We start from the raw sequence: 22,209 nt of genomic DNA on the forward strand, positions 1-22,209 counted from the left end.
TTGACCAAGGCGAACACTGCGATTGCGGCTGAAGGTCAGCGAGAGACCTAGGGGGAGGCAGTGGGAGAGTGAGCGGTGGGCCAGTTCTCTGTTCTTGTTACGTTGAAGCTCTTAAGTGGCCAGCAATTCACTTTGGCCAATGTGCGCTTTTCATTTCATTTGATTTCGTTTCTATTTTCCGATTTTCCATTTTCCATTTGCCGCTTACCAAATAGTTTCAATTATTGTGGTATTATGGTATTATGGCATGGACAAGTACGCGTATTATTAATGTAATAGCGGCTAATTGCGCATTTGTTGGCCCAGTCCGAATGCCACTTCAGCCTGGAGGCTTAAAAGCCTCAATTTGATGGAACACTTGGCTCGGAATTTATGGCTGCATTTTGCGGCCAATCTGAAGATTGGGTTGGAGATCAATTGCAATGATTGCGGATTTAGAATTGTGCACTGGATGCCACTTGAGCTGCTCCAGCTCAAGGTTCTGCCTAATCAAATGATTTACCGCAACAAAATTCCGTACGCCATTTATTTTGGCCAATTCGTGCCAATAAACAAAGTATCATTCGCCCGGCATGTGGCAACAAATAAAAGATCCAGCTAAAGACCAATACAGTACGAAGATCTGCAGCCGAATGGGCGAAGAACAACAAATATTGCAGTGTAAACAACAATAAGCCCAATGGCAACCGATCATCATTAGACCAATGATTATCATTTGTCTAATGATCATTGGCAATTTGAATTCTATCGGAACCCGGACGTCAGAGTCGCGATTTTGAATCGCCGCCAAATCAAAATTCCTACACGAAAATAAAATTTAATTGCCTACAAATTGGCGCGTTGAGTTTTATTGCATTTTAAAAATATGTACCTCATATACATGCCAATACACTTAGAAAAAAAAACGCAACGGTTTTGTATAAATTTCATTTCAAAATTTGAGATGCAATATTGATATCGAATATTCCTATCAAGATCTAAACATAAGAATTTATTTTTCAATATGCATATGATTAAGTAATATATACTTATTAAAAGAATTTACATACTTAATGTAAGCATTACTCAAATAAAGTACACTTAAAAAAATGATTTCCCTCAAGCAATCAAAATTGTTTTCGAAAATATACATTATTGCAAAAAATATCTCTATTAACATAATCATAATCATTACCAAAATTTCGAAAAAAAACGCTATTAGAAAATATTACTAAAATATTTAAGTACATTTCATTTTAGTATTAAACTAAACTGTATTTTTAAGTATTCCACATTTTTAGATTAAAACGAGTTCTTGAAATAAAAATATCATTCCCAATTTAAACACTTTCGCGCCTAACAAATTGCTCGACTGTTTCTCTAAGTGCATCAGCCGCGAACTAAGCGCTTCGTAAAGCAAGTACGTGTACATGGAACATTTCCAGTTGAGGGCAGAGTCCTGCCCCCTGCCCCATTCCGCGCCCCTTCCTTCGCCCCCTGCCCCTGCCCCTGTTTGTGGGTGGCAACTTTTTACAGCAACCGGCAAACAAATATTTGATTTAGACAAATGGCTATGATTAATTTACGATTTCCTAACGTTTCGCCTAATTTGTCTGGGAAGTTCATAAAAAACTAATGCAAAGAAAAGCTGAGCCAACCAAATAGACAGAGAGTGCGCGGCTGGGGAATACCCTGTAAAAACTGTAAGAAACATTTGCATGCCTCACCTCTGTACAATTTATTCTCATACAACTTTCATGTTTTTTTTTGCTGATTTTAGTAAAAATTTCCGTACTTAAAGCTGGCACTTTAAAGATTTGATATACTGAAAATTAAGAAAATGCTACGAGATATAAAGGTTTTTAATTTGATGGAAGTAGACAGGTAGGCAAATATATAAATATTCCTCCATGACGAAGTCTCTTGTATACATATACAGATATATGTCTAACGTACATTGAACACACCTCTTAAATACTCTTTAGCTCTTTAATAGACCTTCGATTTCTTATCAAATTAAGAGAACGTTCGCCTCAATCTAATCTCTCTCTCTCTCTCTCTCTTGAAAGTTTTGTTTACCAGGTTATCAGCTCAGCCGGCAAATATGGGAATATATTAAACGTGTAATACACAGAGATCTATTGAATTTCAGTTCTAGCATAGCCACAGCTCGAGGCACAGTTCGAACCACTTCCAGCACGGGAGATTGCGAAATGGTATGTATTTTGGATCACGCTTTGAACGCGTGCATGCCGTTCTTATCGATTAACCCTTCATGAGCAATGTTAACTGATTAATTATGGGTCAAGTACTGAAAATAAGTTAGAAAATTAGTTGCCAACAAGAGGCAGAAGCAGCCTTGTCACGCCCATAAATAATTTATATACTAGCTCGAAACGACAAATCATTTTAGACCACCAGACGTCTATCTGTCAGTAAGAACCTATTGCACACTGGAATTATTTGACATAAGAATAAAGTTTAATATGAGTTATCGAGAAATTTGTGGGCTAGTCTGAATGGAGTTATTGATAAATTCACACAAATTCGAGTGATATTAATAAATATCGATCAAGCCATTTTGATCTGTCTAACCTGTCTTCTATCCGTCTGAAGTTCTTACAGATCTCAAAGACAAAATTTGAATAAATTAAGTTTACATTTAAGTTTCATTTAGTTATCGATAACTTTAAGAGCTAGACCAGATTTGATATATCAATAATGTTTACTTTAAGTTCGAAATTCAAATTCCTCTTAAATCAATAAATATCGATTTTTGATTCGTTTTTTCTTTATCAAGAACCGTGTTCAATTCTTCCAACTACTTTTATTTCATTTTATTTTCTTTTAATTCCAGAATTTAAGATGGGCGCTTCATTTTATGCTGCTGAGTCTATTGGCCCTTCAGGAAATACACTTTACGGCTGGTTCACGAATTCTGGCTGCGTTTTTCCTTCCCGGCAAAAGTCATTTTATGATGACAAACTCGATCATCAGGGAACTGGTCAAGCGCGGACATGAGGTTGAAATTGAAAACAGAAACTGATTTAAATATTCACTTGATTAACACTTTCTGTTGTAGGTGACTTTTATCACGCCTTTTTCACTGGCCAAAGAGAACCTGGGAGCTAATTATAAGGAAATTGTGCTGCCACAATACGATATGTGGACAGATAGTGAGTCGATAACAGACACAAAATAGATATAATTTAATAAATAATAGATAGATTAATATATATCTATATATATTTATTCGCAGTAAAGCAAATGTCGAACAGAGAAATAATTTTGGATATGGCGGATGTGTCTAGCCTGAAATTCCTGCGTATGCTGCAGGTGATGGGCGTGCATAGCACGGACTTTGCCTTTGAGCAGCCCGAGATTCAGGCTCTGATCAATGCCGAGCATAAGGTGGGCCAGTACGATCTGCTTTTGGCCGAGCAGTTCTACAATGAGGGCGCCTTGATACTGGGTCATCTGTATCAGATACCCGTCATCACGGTCTCCACGTTCGGCAACACGAACTACTTCAGCGAGCTGGTGGGCATCATTACGCCCTGGTCGTATAGTCCGCATGGCTTCATGACCTTCACCAATCGCATGAGCTTGTCGGAGCGGCTGCTCAACGTGTTCATCTGCGGCACGGAGCATCTGATGCGCCGTTTCCTCTATTATCCCGCCCATGATGAGGTGCTCAGAAAGCACTTTGCCAAGCTGCTCGATGTGGTGCCCACAACGAAGCAGCTGGAGCGCAACATCTCCGCCATCCTCATGAACAACTATATGCCCCTGGAGGCACCCAGACCCATTTCCTTCAACCAAATATCCGTCGGCGGACTGCACATTCTGCCGCCCAAGCCTCTGCCGCAACATTTGCAAAAGTTCCTCGACGAGGCAACACATGGCGCCATTTACTTTAGTTTGGGTAAATATTGAATATTTTTATTTATTTATTTGCAAAACTAAATGATAAATGTGTAGACTTGATCAGTATCCGAGTTTGAGTATTTCTTGTTTTAAAAGCAACTTGCACTCGTTCAGATCGAATCTATATATAATATTAAGACGATAGAACATTTTTTCTTCAAGATAAAGGAAACTAAACAAACGATCAAAATCTGATCCATTCTCCTCTAGGATCTTGCATAATTTGAGTTTCTATATATATTTTATCCGCAAGGGTATTTAATATTCGACAATCTATAGATATATCTTCCGTCTCATTCAGTAATCATATCATGAACGAGTCTTAAATTTCTTAAAGGAATCCTAAAGCATAAGTTAAATCTCTTCCACTCTCTCCTAGAATTTCCCATTATATAGGCATATCGGAAGTTAAACATATTTTAGCCGCAAGAGTGTTTAGTATTTGATATTCTATACATAACTCTTCACCCTCGTTCATTTATTATCTAAACATTATCCTCGCCAGGTACACAGGTGCGCAGCGCGGATCTGCCGCCCGAGAAGTTGAAGATCTTCTTGGACGCCTTTGGCAGTCTGAAGCAGCGCGTGCTGTGGAAATTCGAGGACGACAGCTTTCCCAATCTGCCCGCCAATGTCATGATACAGAAGTGGATGCCACAGGGTGACATATTGGCACATCCCAACGTGAAGGTCTTCATTGCCCATGGCGGACTCTTCGGGCTGCAGGAGGCGCTGCATTATGGCGTGCCCGTGCTGGGCATGCCCGTCTATTGTGACCAGCACTTTAACATCCACCAGGGCAAGGCCGATGGCTATGCTCTTGGCCTGGATTATCGCACGATTTCCACTGAGCAGCTGCGCTCCTCGCTGCTGGAACTGCTCGAGAATCCCAAGTATCGGGAGACCATGAAACGTGCGTCTCGCATCTTCCGGGATCGGCCGCTCGGCGCCATGGACACGGCCATGTTCTGGATCGACTACGTCATCGAGCATCAAGGTGCACCGCACATGGTTTCAGCTGGCCTGGATCTGACCTGGTATCAGTTCTACCTGCTCGATGTGATTGCCATATTTGTGGCCACAGTTGTGGCCATAATTGTGCTGCCCATTTGGATTTTATGCCGCATCTTACGCAAATCTCAAAAGCAGCCCAAGAGGAAGGCGAAAATTAATTAAAAAAACAGAGGAATGTTTGAATAAATGGAAGATGCCAAATAGATTTTGAGTTGCCCTACTTGATGGGGAGTGGTTTACCTGAAGTTTTCCCTGTTTTCAAATTGGTCTTAAATAACAGATAACATAAAAGCTCTATGGAATGAGTTAAAGATAAATTTCATGTTGTTAGCGAAACAAGAATTTATGATATTGAAATCGTTCGGCTTAGTCTTGCATTTTCCACTCGTGGGGGTGGATCTGACGAGACGCGTGAAAAGACATTGTTAATGAAAAGTCACATAGATCGGATTGTATTGTACATTGGCCATCAATCAGTGAGTCAATCAATCAGTCAGTCGGTCAATCAGGACACACAGTTATATATAGATACATATGTATATCGAATACATTACTCAACCATATGCTTAAGTATGGTTGGCCTTTGTTCTTTACGTGTATTTCATATTTTTTGTGTTTTTGCAATAATAAAGCGCAACACTTAAGCTTTGGCACTTGAGTCGACTACTTAAGTATTTAATGAATCAGAAATATATATGTATATGGCATGCCTATAGAGAAATTCAACTTAAGGCGCCAGAGTGCCAGGCCAAGTGCTCTTAAGAAATTGAGCAAAAGGCGCAAAGCTCTCCTCTGCCCGAAAAGATTTTGATATATATAAATCTAAGATCTCTAAACTCATTAAAGATCAGATTCATCATCATCTCAAATGGATTTCAACATCTTTGGAATTTGATTGCCTCATAGAGTTTTTGCCTAAGTGCGGGCTTACCAAATCAACAACTATATATATATATATATATATATATATATATATAAAGGCGGCACTGAGCAAGTTTTTTAATGCATTTACAATATTTATCATAATAATATAAACAAAGTTTGCCAAAAGACAGTTGCTTCCTGCCTACCCCCTTTCCCCCATCCCTCGCCATGACAAGTGCACTTGAGGCGAGTGCGACCCCCCCGCCCCCCTCGCTTGGAGCAGCCGCCTCTGCAGCTCATTATGCATGCACGAACTGACACTGAAGTGGCTGCGACGCCAGCCTTCACAGTTTCCAAATTTCCCTTGAGCCCTTTGCTCCCCTTGCCCCTAGCAATGCCCTGGCGCAAGAGATAGAGAGAGAGAGAGAGAGAGAGAGGGAGAGAGAGTTCATGTGCCGTTAGGGTTAGATTGCCCATTGGCTTTATTATTGGTATTAGTAACACATGATTACGCTTTATTGTAAACAAAAGCACAGATAAACAGACAAACTGAAAACACGGATACGAAGACACACCAACACACACACACACACACACACACACGCACTCACATTGGCCTAGGCAAATGATATGTTAATGCAGCTGGCGCTCAGTGCGTATGCGTGCTGTGAATAGAGCTGTGTGCGTGTGTGTTTGAGTGTGTGTGAGTGTGTGTGTGTGTCTGTCAACGGCTTGAGCAAATAAACTTCATTTGGGACTTATTTGTCGCTGAACGGAATTTCTGCTGGCGCTATAAACAACACGTTTGTTGGGGGAAATGTTAAGGGAAATGTTGGGGGAAATTGTTGCTCCTGACATTAAAGTGTGAGGCGAAGTTCATTGAGTTGTTGTTGGGCATTTTTCAAAGTACATTTGCGAGCTGAGTGACTGGCAATTAGGTACTCCGATTCTTACTAAAAATCAAGGGAAATTTAGTATAAATATGGATGCCTCCATTCTTCTTGCCTTAATTGGGATGATTATAAGCTACAATCTCTCTGTTTGCCTTTAGCTCTTCCATTTTCTGGCAACACCAATTTCAGGACATTTTTCAGCAATTTTAGGAGTAATTTCTATCTTTCAAAGCATTCTTTACAAACTTTCGAAATATAAAGAACAACTAACAAGCGTTAATTTTGTAATAATATTTAGAAAATTCAGGCGCAAGAAATTCCCCAACTTTTCTTTCATATTTCAGAAGAATTATTGCTTTTAGTTCATCCGTCTTACAGTGTTAGCCTTTATATATACCCTCTTATTATAATACATATATATAAATATAAAATAAATAAAACCTTAAAAAAAAGTAAACATAAAAACTAACTTATAAGAGTATGTAGAAACAGGTTTCTGATAATTGAATTTATTTTCTATATATATTATATATATTTTCCATATCAATTAAATAAGTATTCTGGATATGCCAGTGTTTCGCAATGCTCTGCTTGTTGAACTTTAGGTAGAAATGTATACAAAAGGAAATGTTAACTTTTAAGGAAGCGCGTTTATCCTCTTTGTCATGTAAATATCTTAAGGCCAACTTAACTGGGTTCTTGAAGGAAGTCAACAAGTTAACTTGCTTAGTTTGAGCGTGAAATTCTGTTGGCCTTTGATGAATGGAATTCAATCAAAGGCAGCCAACAAATGCTGACCAGTCCGGGACATAATAGCTCTAACCCCCTCTCTTGTCACCACCACACCACCCCCCCCCCCCCTTCTCTCTCTCCCTCTCTCTCTTTCTTGGCGACACGCCGCAGCGTTTAAGTGTAATTTTCTTCTTATTCAATTGAAGCATGTCCTTTGCTGTCGGCAAGGATAACTCACGGCAACGCACTGACTGAGTTGGCCGTCGACAGTTTCGACGGGTTCGGCTCGTTACAAATTCACTTCAGACCCTGCTTTCACTTGAGATCCACATAATGGCCGTTCATTTGCGCCGTCGCCCAAGCTCTGTGTGGAAATTGTAAGAAAATCTTCTTTTTCAGGACAATTGCGTACGTGCGACCAGGATGATGATGAGGGCAACAGAAAAAAAAAATTCAAAATAAAATGGGAATGTCTCAACTTGTGCTGTGTGCCATGTAATTTGCTCTCTTGCCATGTGCTTCATCAGAAAGGAAATTGAAAATTGCTGCTAATGGCTAATGCAGGGGGGGGGGGGGGGGGGGAAGGGAGCCGCAGCACTGGGTGTGGCCATTGGCAGGCACAAGGAAAAAAAAGACTGTTTAATGATTATGAAAAAAAATATATATATATATATAAAGAAATGACACTATGAAAAAGTGGGCGGAATTCATTTGAATCGTAATTTGCGCTCCTTACTTAGCCCAAGGAACTAACGAAGCGTTAAGAAGATGCCAACCAGGCCGAGAGCAAGAAGCCGAGCACAAGAAGAAGAAGAAGCAGCTGCTGCTCAGGCTTAGTTGATTTATGCACAGCATCAAATTTGTGTTAATTCATGTGCCAAGATTCCAATTAGCTTCCTGTGCACATGACTGTGTAAATGTTTCAAGAAATAAATTAGAATTATGAGTACAACAATAATATTGCAGCTCGTAATAAAAGCTTGGCTGTATGCACTAATATGCCACGCCCTTAGGTTCGGAAACTTGGCTTTGCACAGTATGAAATAGTTTCTACATTCGAAAGATTTGCTTGTTCTCTCAGCTTTTGCATATAGCTTGGCTTCACTGTACCCGATGGTCCATATAATGTTGTTTACGCTAAGCAATGAACACTTCAACAGACTTTAAGCGCTTTGCTTTTTTATGATTTTCCAAATAAATATATAAAAACAAAACAAAAACAGCCTGCAAAGTGCCCCAAAGGTGTCTGCACAAAGCTGGAGAGATTCCTAAAGAACAATAACAAATCTTTTGAGTCGAAGGAAAACTGATGCATGGCAAGTGTTTAGAATAAAATGTTGAATATGTTTTTTATTTATGTAGTTTTCCAGCGCCAAATCAGTTGGCGGAAAATACAAATTTTCTTAGCTAAAAAGATCAATTGATAGCGAGTTCTTCTTCAAGTGCTTTGGCGCTCTGGCAGCTGATAAGTCCACGAAAAGCCAGTAAAAAGCCATTGAAAAGCCATTGCGCAACGCAAACTCACGCGCACTTCCATTGAAATCCGATTTGGGGGCCCATGTCTTTGGGCGTCTTTAATTGTCGGGCGTTACGAGTCGGCAGCTCCATTAAAAAATGCTAATTAAGTTGGCACACACATGTGTGTGCTACACCACAAATTTTTATCTAAACAGCTCGCAAAACAACAACAACAACAACAACAACAACGACAACAACTCGAAGGCATTTGCCGATTTGAATGGCCGCCTATAAAAGATTCGTTTTATACATGCGGTAAAATTTGAATTGAGTTTCTTTTCTTTTTTTTTTTAGGCGAAATTTGAACAATAAACAAAATCACAAAAACCAAAACATTTATCATTTCAATTTCTACCAAAACCGAAAAAATCATTTAAATGCCTTTTTTATTTCAAGCCAAATAAGCAAGCGAGTGCCTCGTCAGGGGAGGGTGGGGTGGTTTGGGGTGGGTGTTGCCACATTACGCAAAGATTTCAACAGCTGCGCTGAGGTTGAGTTCTTTTTGAGGTGGGTGGCCATTTTGTTTGGCCGAGTGCCGTTATAATACACTGGCCAGCCTGGAGGCGGCGCATGTATGTGTGTCTGTGTGTGTGTATGTGTGTGTGGGTGTGGGTGCAATACCATCAACAACTTGCGCAAATAGCATCATCATCGACAACAATTGCTGCGTGTGTCAATGTGTGTGTGTGGTTGTGTGGTTGTGTGCCCGTGTGTGTGTGTGTGTGTGGGTCGGCTTCCCATGAATTTTTTTGGGGACCGCACACAGTCAACGGGTTGCGACTCAGTTCTGGTTGGTTAATGAAATGCTGAAAAACAATTAACTATAAATTAAACGCACAATTTTCAAAACAAAATAAACATAAATAGCACACAGCGCATCATTTTTCTATACTTCTTTGTTTTTTAATACCCTTGCAGAGGGTATTATTATTTTGTCTCGCAATGTGTAGCGTATAAATGGAGACATCTCCGAACCCATAAAGCATATATATTCTTGATCAGTATAAGCAGCCGAATTGTTATAGCCATGTCAGTCCGTCTGTCCGTCCCTTCTACTGTCCTCCCTTGCGTCATTCTGTTTGTTTCAATGCGAGATATTCTCTCAGTTTTAAAGCAGCACATATGTCAAAATCGGGTAGATCGGGCCGATATATCATATAGCTGTCAGAGGAACGATTATTCGAAAAGCAGGTGCTTAAATGAAAAACTTTTTCGTTGATTAATGTATCTTCACCAAACGCGGCATGCATTAGTTTTACTATGCTCCACATATATTTGCAACATTCTATCAACATCGGACCAAAATTCCATATAGCTGCCATGGGAACGATCGGGCGAAGAGTAGGTTCGTGTATGAAACATTTTTTTATTTTTAAGATATCTTAACCATACTCGGCTTTAAATATTTCCCCTGTAATTCTTAAATATAAGGGCATTAAATCTTCGGCATGCCGAATATGACCCTTCTCTCTTGTTGGTGCTTTTTTCTTCCTGTTTGTTTACGGCATTTTTCGGGGGCGTAAGATTTAATTTACTCATTCCGACGTGCTTCCCCCCTTTAGCCGGGCAATTAGGCAATGTAGTTAGCCCTGATCCGATCTGAACTCCTTCTGTCTGTCTTTCTCTCTGTCTGTCGGTCTGTCGCTCCGTGGTCGTCGATCCCATAAAACCAAGAGTACAACTTCAATAACACAACAAGTCAGAGTGCAAGAGCACTCTTGAATGTTCGACTAGAAGATACCCTGTAAGCAGCTCTGACTTGCTTCGTTCGGGTTACTTCTTCTCTTAGCCTGACACTTGAAGAGGTTGAAGATCCTGCAACTCTTCCCATATTTTCAGGGCATTTACATGACATTGAACTTTTCGATAAAGTCTTGATAGCTTTATTTATTCACATTCATTTAAATAATAATATAACCATAATGTTCGATTAAGACTAGCCTACACTTACGTAGATTAGCCTGGTCTAATAGGACGCATCTAAGATCTATTTCAACTCTTATTTTTGAACATGTGAAATGCTGTTAGAAGTCAGAGCAACCCATTCTGGGAAAGGGCATGAGTTATCCACGGCTAGCGCTCGCTTGATGAATTTGTCGTAGAGTTATTTCTACCAAGAAGTTTGGCTGTTGCATAAACAAGCCCGCCTACGCGCAACACGTGCAACAACAACAACAATAACAACAAGAAGAAGAACAATAACACGTTAGCTGCAAATCGAAGTGTCAGTCGGTGCAAACGCCTCATCCTCATCCTCAATCCCATGCCCATTCCCATTCCCATTCTCGATGATGAGCCTCATGAGGCTGACGCTCCTTTTATGGCTGGCGCACATGTGTGCAACAGACGCAACAGCAGCCAGCGGGGCAAGCGGCAACGGGGCAAGGGGCAAGGGGCAGGGGGCAAGTGAACGATGAGACAAGAAACGCTAAGAAACGCTAAAGCAAAGTGCATGCAAATGGGCCAAAACGCTCGACGCTCGGCCCGGGTCTGGGGAAACTGAGGAAAATGCATTTTACAATTTTCCAATTTGTAAAATAAGTGAACAGTTTTTCCGCCGGCGTCGCAAGTGCATTTTGTTTATACTTTAATCTGTCCGATCGGGCCAGTTCGGTTTGTTGTTGCTTTTTATTTGTGCAACGGCAACATTTGCCATTAAATGCACTCTCAATGGCCGCTTAAGAATGCAGGCCCCAAAATATGTTTAAGCAAATAGCCCAGAAAATAATCAAAGTCGCTTTTGTTTACACAACATTTACCCGACGACAAGCGACAGGTTAAAAGATTGCGCATACGCCGTATGTGACCGCAACTAGTTGACCTTAGTCCTGGCCCATCCGTAATAAATAGTTAGAGTAACTAAATCGTTTTATTAGTCAATGCTTCTAACCAAAGGGGCGGCCTCTTGAAAGGCTTGTGCTCTCAAGTAGCTGCCGCTGACAATGTCATAAAAAGAAAAAAAAAAAAAAAAAGGGCGCTGCCTAAACAAATCCTTTAACGGCGCTCAATATAAACAAATTAACAGGCAGCACAAAGACAGACGTGCGGGTGGTTGAAGGCATCCTCCGGCAAACTAAAGTCATGCAACTGACATGCCACATGCAGCGCAACCGTGCAACATTCCAGGCTACCTCGCACATTCCCAGCTAGTAAGCATAAAAATTCTAGAGAAGAGTAGAGCCTAGTTCTGGTTCTGCTCGCCGCTGCAATTTATCCAAATTATTATATATTTTATACCTATTAAAAAGGGTTTAAGAGGGTTTCTATGTTTGTACAATAGAATGGAGCTGGCAGAAGAAAGCATCAATGCTTAAAAGTATATGAAATCTGCGATCTTCTCGATCTTCACTTCGATCTCGTAAAGTACAAGAGCTGAAATCTTGAACTTTTAAATATTTATTTTTCTCCATGAATTCCCGCAAGAGTTAAAAGTCTGTCTCAATATCTCAGCTCATTTAGAAAATATCGTTAAATATCGATTTTCGAAAATGGGTTATCAAACAAAATTCAAAAGTAATTGGAGCTAAGCACACAAAAAGCGGTATGCTGGCTCTCGTGTAGTATTTATTTATTGGTTTGAAAAGTTTTTCCCATTTACACATTTACACATTTACATCCTTCAGCTCGAGTATATACAAACTTTTCTTAGAAGAATGCATGCCCCATAAATAGTAAAAAAAAACGAATATCGCGAATCACTTTTTTCAAGATACATTCTTGGCTCTGTAAAGTGCCATACATACTTTTGTTAGATCGGACTGTAAAGACCGAATTTAATAAAGAATGGATATCACCCATCAAAAGTTCGGCGCTGGATTCAGAGTATCTCCTAATATGTAGGTGTCCGTGTGGGTATTTATCCAAATGCGGGAATTAATTCTTTAAGGTACTTCCTTGGCACTGATAATTAGATCGGACCATAAAGGCCGAAGATCGTCAAGAATACATTTTCCAAACAAAGGAAGGAAGAAGGCAGCTTGTTGCTTAATTTAGGGCATCTGTTAGTCGGATAGCCTGACTAGTTTTTTTTGTTTTCATCGTTTCTAGAGCACTTCCTGTGCTGGCGCGAAAACTGAATTATGGCAACAGGGTCGGATCGGGCGCCCCGCAGCTATGTATTTGGGCGCAGACGCCGCCACACTTATTGACACAAGTAATTACAAATGTCAATTGATTTTTAGTGTCCCAAATTTGTCAGCTCTTGGCGTGGGCTTTTAGCTAGAAAATTGCGGCCAGACATGAACGAGGAGAGATGGGCCAGAGATCTCCAAAGAGATTCAAAGATCGCCAGTTGTTTACACAGTTGCTCCACTTGGACAAACTGTGAGGGGCGACTAGGCGAAGGGGTTGCTGGGTGAAAAATTCGGAAAATTCGATAGACAATTTGTAATTCGAGCCAAGTTGTTGCCGTGCAGCCTGGTCAGAGGCTAAAGTGCTTCCGATCATGCAATTGTTTTCATTCGTTTTGGACGACTTTGTCGCACATTTTGTCCCATTTGTTTGTTTATAAACATGGAACACTTGAGCCGTGTCCTTGTTGTCGTCGGCCGCCAGCTGTGCGCCTAAGGACCTCGGCATGTCCTGTCCTGGTCTGCCCGCCCGGCGATCTGTGCCAAAAGTCCAGACATTTGTGGGTCAGAGACTGTGCGCCCGTGTCTGGGCCTGACACATTGAAGCACTTCTATGCCGACATTGAGTGCCCGTCCTCATCATCATCATCATTTATAATCTTGCATATATATATATATATATTTTTTTTTTTTGCAAGATTCAGCCCACACGCATGGCCCACTTCAGCGTAACGAATCTTGAGGCACTTTCTGCTCAATCTGCCTGTCATTTGTGAAGTTGAGTTCGAAAAGCCAAAACGTAGCTCAATTGGGAAATGCGGTCATGCTATAATAAACCAGTTTAGGTCAATTGATTGTGATGCACATAAATTTAATTCATTTATTAATTTTTTAGCTAAAAAGAGCTAAAGCCTAAGGCCCTGGCAGCATTTGCTGATATTCACTTATCATCTAGTTTCAGCTCTTTGAAATAAATATATAAATAAATATCTGGGTACACTTAAAGTCCAAACAATTTGCTGATATACAAAAATATTAAATCTTATGCATTCCCATCTAAGACTTAATCGAATCGCTTTAAGAAGAGTTTTAAAATATTATCTTTATTTAAACGAACTTGCTTTACGAGAATCCCCAATCTTTTGTCAAAATAAGCATTCACTCAATCAATCAATCAACTCATTCAATCACGATTGCCATTTATTTTATTTCAAACATAAATATTTCAAATATAATATTTCAAATATTAAATAAATATTTGACAAATTTTTAAAGGTACTTGAATCAAAAAAAAATTGTTAAAAGGCGACCAAGGTCAAAAGTTCTTAGCCCCACACAAAATTTCCTATTTTAAGAAATTCTTTTTTTAACCTAAAATTCAAATATCAATTTGCTTCGTTGAAAAATTAAAGTAAGATCAATTTAAATTATTCTATTTATTTGAGTAAAGTTTCAAGATAAAGTAAAATTTTAAGTTTTGTTTATTTTAAATCAAGCAAAGGAAATGTTCAGTCTCTAATCAAGAATTAAATTACTTGAAGTAATATTTAAAAATTAAAGTTAAATGAAAATCACTTTGAAATTGCGTTTAATTATTTTATTTATTTAAGTAAAGAGTTTAACATAAATATATTTACATATATAACTAAAACTTAAAGCTACTAAAGCTATCAGCCAGAGACTTGCTCCAACTTTCTCCGCCTCCCTTCCCCTCCCTTTCTCTATCTCCCTCTCTCGCTTTGTCTCTCTACCTTAAACTGAGCCAGCCTTTCTGGGCTATACGTAAAGATCGATGGCTATCACAAAGGCCAAAGTGTGGCCCCCAGAATATGTACGGCATCTAATCGATTTCCACATTCTCCTCGCAATCCTCTGCCGCGGAATGATTGCTCTCCGCGCCGCTCTCCAGGCACAAGACCTGAGCCTGGCTGGGACTGGCGCAGGGACTGCGTTGATTGCGCGCGGGCGACGAGGAGGCCGAGGAGCCGGTCACAAAGCTGGCGGAGAGCGCGCTCTGTTGGCTGGGCGGCGGTATGGGCTGCGGCACCTTTGGATGCGGATAGAAGTACGGGAAATGGACCTGCGGCAGCGGCAATCCGCCGTAGGCCAGCTGCAGCTGATGCCTGTAGATGTTGAGCAGCGCCGGATCCAGGCCGTGCGGATAAGCACCGGCGACAGCGGCTGCTCCGCCGGGCGTCATATGAGCGTAGGCGGTGCTGCCATCCTCACGGACAAGCACCTGGACGGGCACACGCTTCGTGGCGCTGAGCAGCGCCGCCTCGTGCTGCTGGATTTGCTTGCGCTTGGTCTTGTAGCGCCGATTCTGGAACCAGATCTTCACCTGCGTCTCCGTCAGACGCAGCGTCTTGGCCATCTCGCTGCGCTCCGGGCCGGACAGATACCGCTGCTGGGCAAAGCGTCGCTCCAGCTCAAAAACCTGAGCGTGGCTGAAGGCGGCACGCGAACGCTTCTTGCGGCTGAGCGGGCCCCCATTGAGGCCATCCTCGTGGCAAAGCGGCGACCCACCACCACGCCCATAGCCGCCCGCATGGCAGGAGGCGGGCGAGCTGCTCAAAGGCGGCGGCGAATCGCAGTCTGTATAAAAGAAAATTGCCCAAAAGTTAGCAAAAGTGACAACAAAGGCGTGCTAATGGAATGCATTAGGCCGGCGTCCATTACTCCGGATTCGCACTTACCGGAGTCGTTGCTGGTGCAGCGTCGCATGTCTAGCGGAACGGCTGCGGCGGACAACGCGGCGCCAAAGTAGCCCAATTTGCGCTGCACATAATCGACGGGCGCGGCGGAGGAGGCGGCACAGTTGGAGTTGGAGCCGGAGTTGGCCATTTGCTGATTGTTGTTATCCAGCGCCGCGGCGGCGGCATAATAACGCAAATAGCTCGCCTGCTGGCCTGTCTGCTGCAGCTTATAGACACTGAGATCGCGACAGCATGGCTCCACATCGCCGCCGTGCTCCGTTTCCGCGTCCGTATCCGTGCGGGCGGCGGCCGCGGCGGGCGGCTTATTGCGCGTCAGTATGTCATTGATGGAGAAGGGCGTGGTCAGGCTTTTGCTTAAGGCCGCAATCGAGGCGCCGGCACTCGCACTTTCCATATTTAACATCTTGTCGAAATTTACTTGATTATTTTTTAAGATTAATTTTTGCTTCCGCGCGTCTCAACGTTTGACTCACGAATGGGCTCTGCGGACGCGCTCCGTGCGCTCTTTAAATAAACGCCGACCAGCCGATCCCGGACCCGGAGAGAATCACTCACTCACGGAGTGCGCCGCATATGGCACTCAAGTGGCTGCTCCGGCTGCTGCTTTTGATGCTCTTGGTGGTGGATTTTTTTACGGCGTCGACTTTGATTGGCCGCAGGCCGACTGAGCCGCACACTCATCTCTCTCTGTGTGTGTGTGTATGTGCGTGTGTAAACAAAAATTAACGTTAAATTGGAATATATATTCGTATGGATATTCTTATATGTGCATTTGTTTAAAACTCTCCAGTGTGCGTTATTTTTGGAAGTGCACGCATCCTGTTTATTGTTTATAAATGTGTGTTAACTATTGTGCAATCCATTTGGGCTGGGATTAGACACTCACACACACACACACAGACACCAACACTTGGGTACAGTCAGAGCTGCTCCTCATTTGTTTGTATCCCCCATTTGTTTGGTTTGGAAATTAGGCCGAAAATTCTTGATTTACCAAAACACATGCACGCACTTCCAATTTGAAGTCAATTTAATGGTCCTCTATCAATTTCAAGCACATCATTTCGAGCAGAAACAATTCTTTTGGTAGCCATTTATTTTCCGAACTCATTCAAAATAGATATTTTGATCAGCTTATCATATGTATAGATTATAGAGGTCTATATAAGATGATAATATATCTAATATATGATAATATATATGTATATATATAATATACAAAAACATGCAATAAATGATATTTTGATATAGTTTAGTTATGTTTGAGAATCACTTGAGAAAACCAAACCTGAAATTGAGATAATTATTTCAAGTAAGTTTATTTGAGTTTAATGTTTTTTCAGTGCCATTTCGAAATATTAAAATAATTCTATTCAATAATTATTGTGTGGTAGAACTGGGAAAATACTGCATATTCAACTATTGCTGAAGAAATCACAAATTATAATAAATATTAAAAACTAATAATAATTACAAGTTATATAAATAAAGTAATTTCTTGCTATTATCAAGTTTTGAAAGCCATATAATTGAGCCAAATGTATTCTCGGTCAAGTTGTTTTACATTTTAAATAAGTAAGTTTTTATGGTTTTCATAGTACCTATTTCAAGCCAGTTTTAATGCGCCAAAAGCAATAATAAAAATGCTGAAAACTTGTTTAAATGTCAAGTTTTTAATAGCCAATGAGCTATCAATTATTAAAATTTTCGAGCTCATTTTATAAAGCTTCATAATCCAGCAATGTGTATCTATTGTAAAATCTCAATTTGAGCACTTTTTCAGCGCCAAAGTCTGCCATTGGCCAAACGCCACATGCACAAAGGCCTCCCATTGGTTGGAGCGGCAAAATGGCTGCGCAGCCTTGCCAGATTGAGTGAGTTGCTGAGCCAGAACGAGCGAACGAAAGAGTGAGAGAGAGAGCGAGAGAGAGAGGGGGGGGGGGGGGGGGGAGGTAGAGAGTCAAGCAGTTGCTCTTGCTGGTTCTCCGCTACACTTCACACCTTCGGGCTATAATCTTTTTATTGCCAATTGAATGACTCTTAATGCCAAAGGCGTCACAGTCAGAGTCAGCGCCGCGCGGGCTGCTTGCAACAAAAGGAAGCAGCGAGAGCTTCACTTGTACCGTTATATATTGTTGTTGCGATTATTTGTTGCGGTCAGCATTGAGTAGGTAAAGTAACCAATTTCCAAGTGCGCTCAAAGTGTTGCAGCAGGAATCGAGGGGATAGAGGGAGTGTAGCTCGTTATATGTTTTCAATTGAATGCATTTGAATAATACTCGAGTAATTAGTATAATGCTGCTTGCCACGCGTTCGTTTCCCTTTGTCCCAATTTTGATTGTGACTGCGCTGATGCGATTATCTCTAAATAGTTTATTGAGACGCCAAACAGGTATTGAATTACGTTGCGACGAATGATGAATAGACATTTTCAATTAACTGGCGTCCTTGTTTGAGCTGAGCACTCGCCACCCTGTTGGACTCAGCTCTTGTTGTTTTTGTGGTATTAAATTCGCTTTAATGGTTTATCAAAGAGCACTTCAATTGTTTGCTTTGCTTTGCATTAGCATTCATAGTCTTTTTGTTAGTGTATTCGGCCAGCCAGTGTTATGATATCTGATCCATATTGCTTTCGGCTTTGGCATATGATTGATTCTGGCAAGTGTTCCTTGTCGTGTTTGTGTCAGGCACACAAATCAAACTACATTGATTGACTTATTGATTATCTTTTATATATATCATTTAGTTTATTTAAGGCGCACTTAAACGGAAAAACTTTTAGTGGCTGCTTCGTTAGTCTATTAAAGTAATTTAAGGTCGCTTTAATTTATTGGTTAAGAGAGCAAATATTATATTTTATTATTTTCCGTTAATTTTAATATTCAAATTTCGATTAGCTAGTTTGCACTGCTTGCATCCACACTACACTGCTTATGCGAATCCACAACTAATCGTGACTGCTTTGCAGTATGCATGTTGCACTGCTTGTGCCTTGCTTTGTAGCCAAGCAGTGAGCTAGAACTAACCGCGCTCCGTTAGAATTCAAAAAAGTAGAATTCATAGCGAATTTTTTTAAAATGTTTAAATCATAATGTTACACGTAATGTATATAATAATCGTAAGACTACGATTAAAATAGACTAAATGGCTTGGCCTCTAAATCTGTTTCGCATCTGAATTTTACAACTTTATTCTTGGTCAAAATTCATGCAAAATCGCTTCCCTTAAATATCCTATTATATATATAACTTCCGACCCCCAAAACTAGGTCAAATCTTAACCAATTTTCTTAAGTTTTGGTTCAATATTCATAATATCAATTCTGCATATTTATATGCTAATTTATTGTATACGTACCACGGGCCATGCCGGGCTAAGTCCCTTTGTATATATATTATATACATATATATATATATGTGCTAGTTTAATATAATTGAACTAAAAATAACTGAATCATGTGATTTCCTAAAGAACTGAATAAATGAACAGACAAATGAACAATGAACAAATTCGTTTGTTCATTTAAAGAATGAATAATGAACATAGACATGTGTTCATTTGAATAATTCATTCAACTCTATTTAGGAAACACAGGTTTTTGGGAATACAATAGATAGAAGGTGAAAACTGAAAAAATGGGCTAACAATCGTATAGTTCAAAGCCTTTTCTAATATATATGAAAATACTCTTAGCCATAAACTCAGATCGTGGCATGGAAGTTAATATAAATTCCATATAGAATTTCAATTTCCTTTCAGAATTTGTTTACAGGTGCTTGAAGTGCAATAGGATATTGCCAGCGGAAGGAAATCAAACGAGTTGATTCATCGATCCCGAAATCAATGCCCGCTCAGCTTATTGTTGGGCAGGGGGGCGGGCTGTGTACGAGATCCACTCGAGAGCGGGTTTTCCACAGGCCATAAATCAAATGCTTTTGAACGACAAACATCTTCAGTTGCGTATGCAATTACTCAATTAATTTGAATATAATTGTCACAATATTCCACTTGAAAAGCCGCACAAAACTGTTGGATATAAAACAGAAACATTTACCCGAATGCCATAAATATATATTAAGTCGACTCTGTGCATCCAGAGGAAATATTATGTATGTAAAATGAGCTCGCAATTTTTATGGCCACATCAAATGGAAATGAAACAACAACAAACAGCACGGAAAACTCAATGGGTGCCTTTGCTTCTTCTTCTTATACAGCTCTTTACTTTTGTATTTTTTGATAAAATGTCAAAGTCTTCAGTTGTTGGGGTTGGGGGCGGGGCTTGGCTAGGCACAGCAATCCACTTGACAGCTCCGGCTGGGAATGAAGATTAAAGACAAAGACGCGCAATGACAGCAAAAGGCGGAAAACGGCGGAAAATCTATTGGAAATGAGAAATTACGCAATGCGAATGCGGGCGGCAAAGGGTGAAAGAAGGAAAAGCGCGGAAGTCTAAGCCGCATACACTCAGCGAAAATAAACAAGACTTGCACCAAAATTTGGAAACTGTTTTTTTCGTAAAGTGTATTTTTAGTTTGTGGTTTAATTTCATATTGTTTATTTATTGTTGTTAATAAATCTTAATTTGCTTACCTAACTCTCACTTTGGCGGCTTCTCGCGTCGCCTTTTTCATTGAGGAAATGCAAATGAAAGCGGTGAAAGCAGCGCAGGAGCAGGGAGCAGGGAGCAAGGATTGGAGGGGGGCCACAGCTGGGAGCGCGGCTTGAGGCGTCTTTGATCCTTTGACGCAACATGAATTAAACGGCGCTACAAGCCGAGTCGCTTATCGCTGTGCAGCCTCGACGCAATCCTCAATTGTGATATATGGGAAAATGACAAATTTTCCACTTGACAATTTTCCCGGCCTCGGTCTAGACTCCAGACAGCGCAGCACACGTCGCCGCAACATTGCCGCCGACATTGTAAGACGAAACCCAAATGTATTCAGCGTTATTTCTGGCTCGATCCATTTTGCTAAAACGTATTCCCTTTTTTTTTCCCGCTGGTCAGTGTGGTCCATTAGGCAACATTTAAAGCCACTTGACAGGCATGGGCTGCAGCAGCATGTCCTTTGGGGCGTTTTGTTTGCCACTGTGCGTGGAACGCCTCGAAGAACGCTCTTTCTGTCTCTCTAAGACTGGGATCTCTTTTGCCGTCGCCTTCTTTCCATGTGTTCATTTTTGGGCTAAAAGGTTCGGCTTGACAATTTTTGAGTGCTTTAGTCGGCAGCGCTCGCCTGAGAAATGTCCCAAGTCCAGGGCCGAGCTGGCCCGCAGTATAGGAAATATGTTCGGAGCATAAATATGGCATCTAAATATGTGTAAATATATGGAGCGGGTTGAGCGTTAGAACGTTAGAAATAATTATGTTAATATCATAATTACTTAATATTTCTCTTCATATTGAAAGCGTGAAACTATCCTATTCCCCCATCGCGCAATTGCTCAGTAGCAGCCTGTTATAAATTAAATATCTAAGCTCGCGCCTGATGGCCTCTGATTGACATTTAACCCAGGACAGGGCAACCCCAATCCGAGCCAAAAGTTCAGGCTGTCAAAAATGCTGCACGTCAAAAACCAAAATACGAAAAGAAGACAGAATAAAAAGTGTGATCAGCTGCACTTGCTCCGTTCCCGTTCCCGTTCCCGTTCCGGTTGCGGCCTCTGTGGCATGTGTTTGTGCAGTAATTGATATGCCACTCCAGCGGGGCAACCACTGCACCACCGGGCAGGGGCAGAGGGAGGGGAAGAGTGAAGGGGCAGTGGCAACTTTGGCCCCCACACGCCATGAAATATTAGCCCTGCCTGTCATAAATGTCGAGTTCGAGTTGTGGCTGCATTTGTATCTGTATCTGCATATGTATCTGTATCTGTGCGCATTTGTATCTGTATCTTTGGGCTGTTGGAAAACATTTTACAGTTGCATTGCATTGCCACTTAAACGTTTCATAAAAGCAACCTTTGTAATGTCTGTGATGCCGCCAATGCCTCAGCCCCCCTCTCTCTCTCTCCCTCTTACTCTCCCCGTCCCCAATCCCACCGCTCTCGATCCTCCTGCCTCAACCCTTCGCTTGCCTGCGAATAGCAAAAGGAAAAACATTTTCGTTTTCGTATTCGTATTGAATTAAAACGGAAATATTCTTGGTGTTTTCCTCATATTTATTCATAAAACTGATCGTTTCGTTTTGATAAAATTGATTTATGCGCCGATCGACAACAATTATACGCAGATGCGGTGCCTAATGGATCCGTGCCTGACTAACCGAGTACTCCGATGCTCAAAATATACACAAATACAAAAATATATACATATATGCACATAAAGTCGACAAATCGAAAAGTGAAAGGCCATGCAGCGCATGAAATATCGAAGTCCTCCATAAATGAAATAGAGCCCAGCACAAATACCAATTGATCCTCTCTAATTGATCCTTTCAAATTTGAATTTTAAATTTTATTAAATTCAAAATTGAAATTTAAACCTAAAAATTGCAA

At 40.9% G+C, this 22,209-nt stretch overlaps 2 protein-coding genes across 2 annotated transcripts; one reads left to right on the forward strand and one right to left on the reverse strand.

Annotated features, from left to right (window-relative positions):
* The first annotated feature begins 2,127 nt into the window (after positions 1-2,127).
* On the forward strand, positions 2,128-5,165 carry Ugt49B2 (UDP-glycosyltransferase family 49 member B2). The gene is made up of 5 exons (XM_002058407.3): positions 2,128-2,195; positions 2,837-3,001; positions 3,062-3,155; positions 3,239-3,904; positions 4,412-5,165. The coding sequence occupies exons 1-5, from the start codon at positions 2,193-2,195 to the stop codon at positions 5,080-5,082; spliced, it is 1,599 nt and encodes a 532-aa protein (XP_002058443.1). The 5' UTR covers positions 2,128-2,192; the 3' UTR covers positions 5,083-5,165.
* Positions 5,166-14,587: 9,422 nt separating this feature from the next.
* Positions 14,588-16,177, reverse strand: bap (NK3 homeobox bagpipe). The gene is made up of 2 exons (XM_002058408.4): positions 15,694-16,177; positions 14,588-15,592 (listed from the first exon to the last, which is right to left on the reverse strand). Exons 1-2 carry the CDS (start codon positions 16,115-16,117, stop codon positions 14,838-14,840), a joined length of 1,179 nt encoding a protein of 392 aa, XP_002058444.1. The 5' UTR covers positions 16,118-16,177; the 3' UTR covers positions 14,588-14,837.
* Positions 16,178-22,209: the final 6,032 nt, after the last annotated feature.

The sequence above is a fragment of the Drosophila virilis genome, chromosome 2 (genome assembly GCF_030788295.1).
Source record: "Drosophila virilis strain 15010-1051.87 chromosome 2, Dvir_AGI_RSII-ME, whole genome shotgun sequence".
Classification (NCBI taxonomy): domain Eukaryota; kingdom Metazoa; phylum Arthropoda; class Insecta; order Diptera; family Drosophilidae; genus Drosophila; species Drosophila virilis.

What these genes read in the sequence shown, in the direction of transcription:
- Ugt49B2 (XM_002058407.3), top strand. An exon ending in ATACGATATGTGGACAGATA is followed by an intron (nt 3,156 to 3,238) that starts GTGAGTCGATAA and finishes ATTTATTCGCAG; the next exon opens with TAAAGCAAATGTCGAACAGA. An exon ending in CGCCATTTACTTTAGTTTGG is followed by an intron (nt 3,905 to 4,411) that starts GTAAATATTGAA and finishes TATCCTCGCCAG; the next exon opens with GTACACAGGTGCGCAGCGCG.
- bap (XM_002058408.4), bottom strand. Translation starts at nt 16,117, where the DNA reads ATGTTAAATATGGAAAGTGCGAGTGCCGGCGCCTCGATTGCGGCCTTA. An exon ending in CTGCACCAGCAACGACTCCG is followed by an intron (nt 15,593 to 15,693) that starts GTAAGTGCGAAT and finishes TCTTTTATACAG; the next exon opens with ACTGCGATTCGCCGCCGCCT.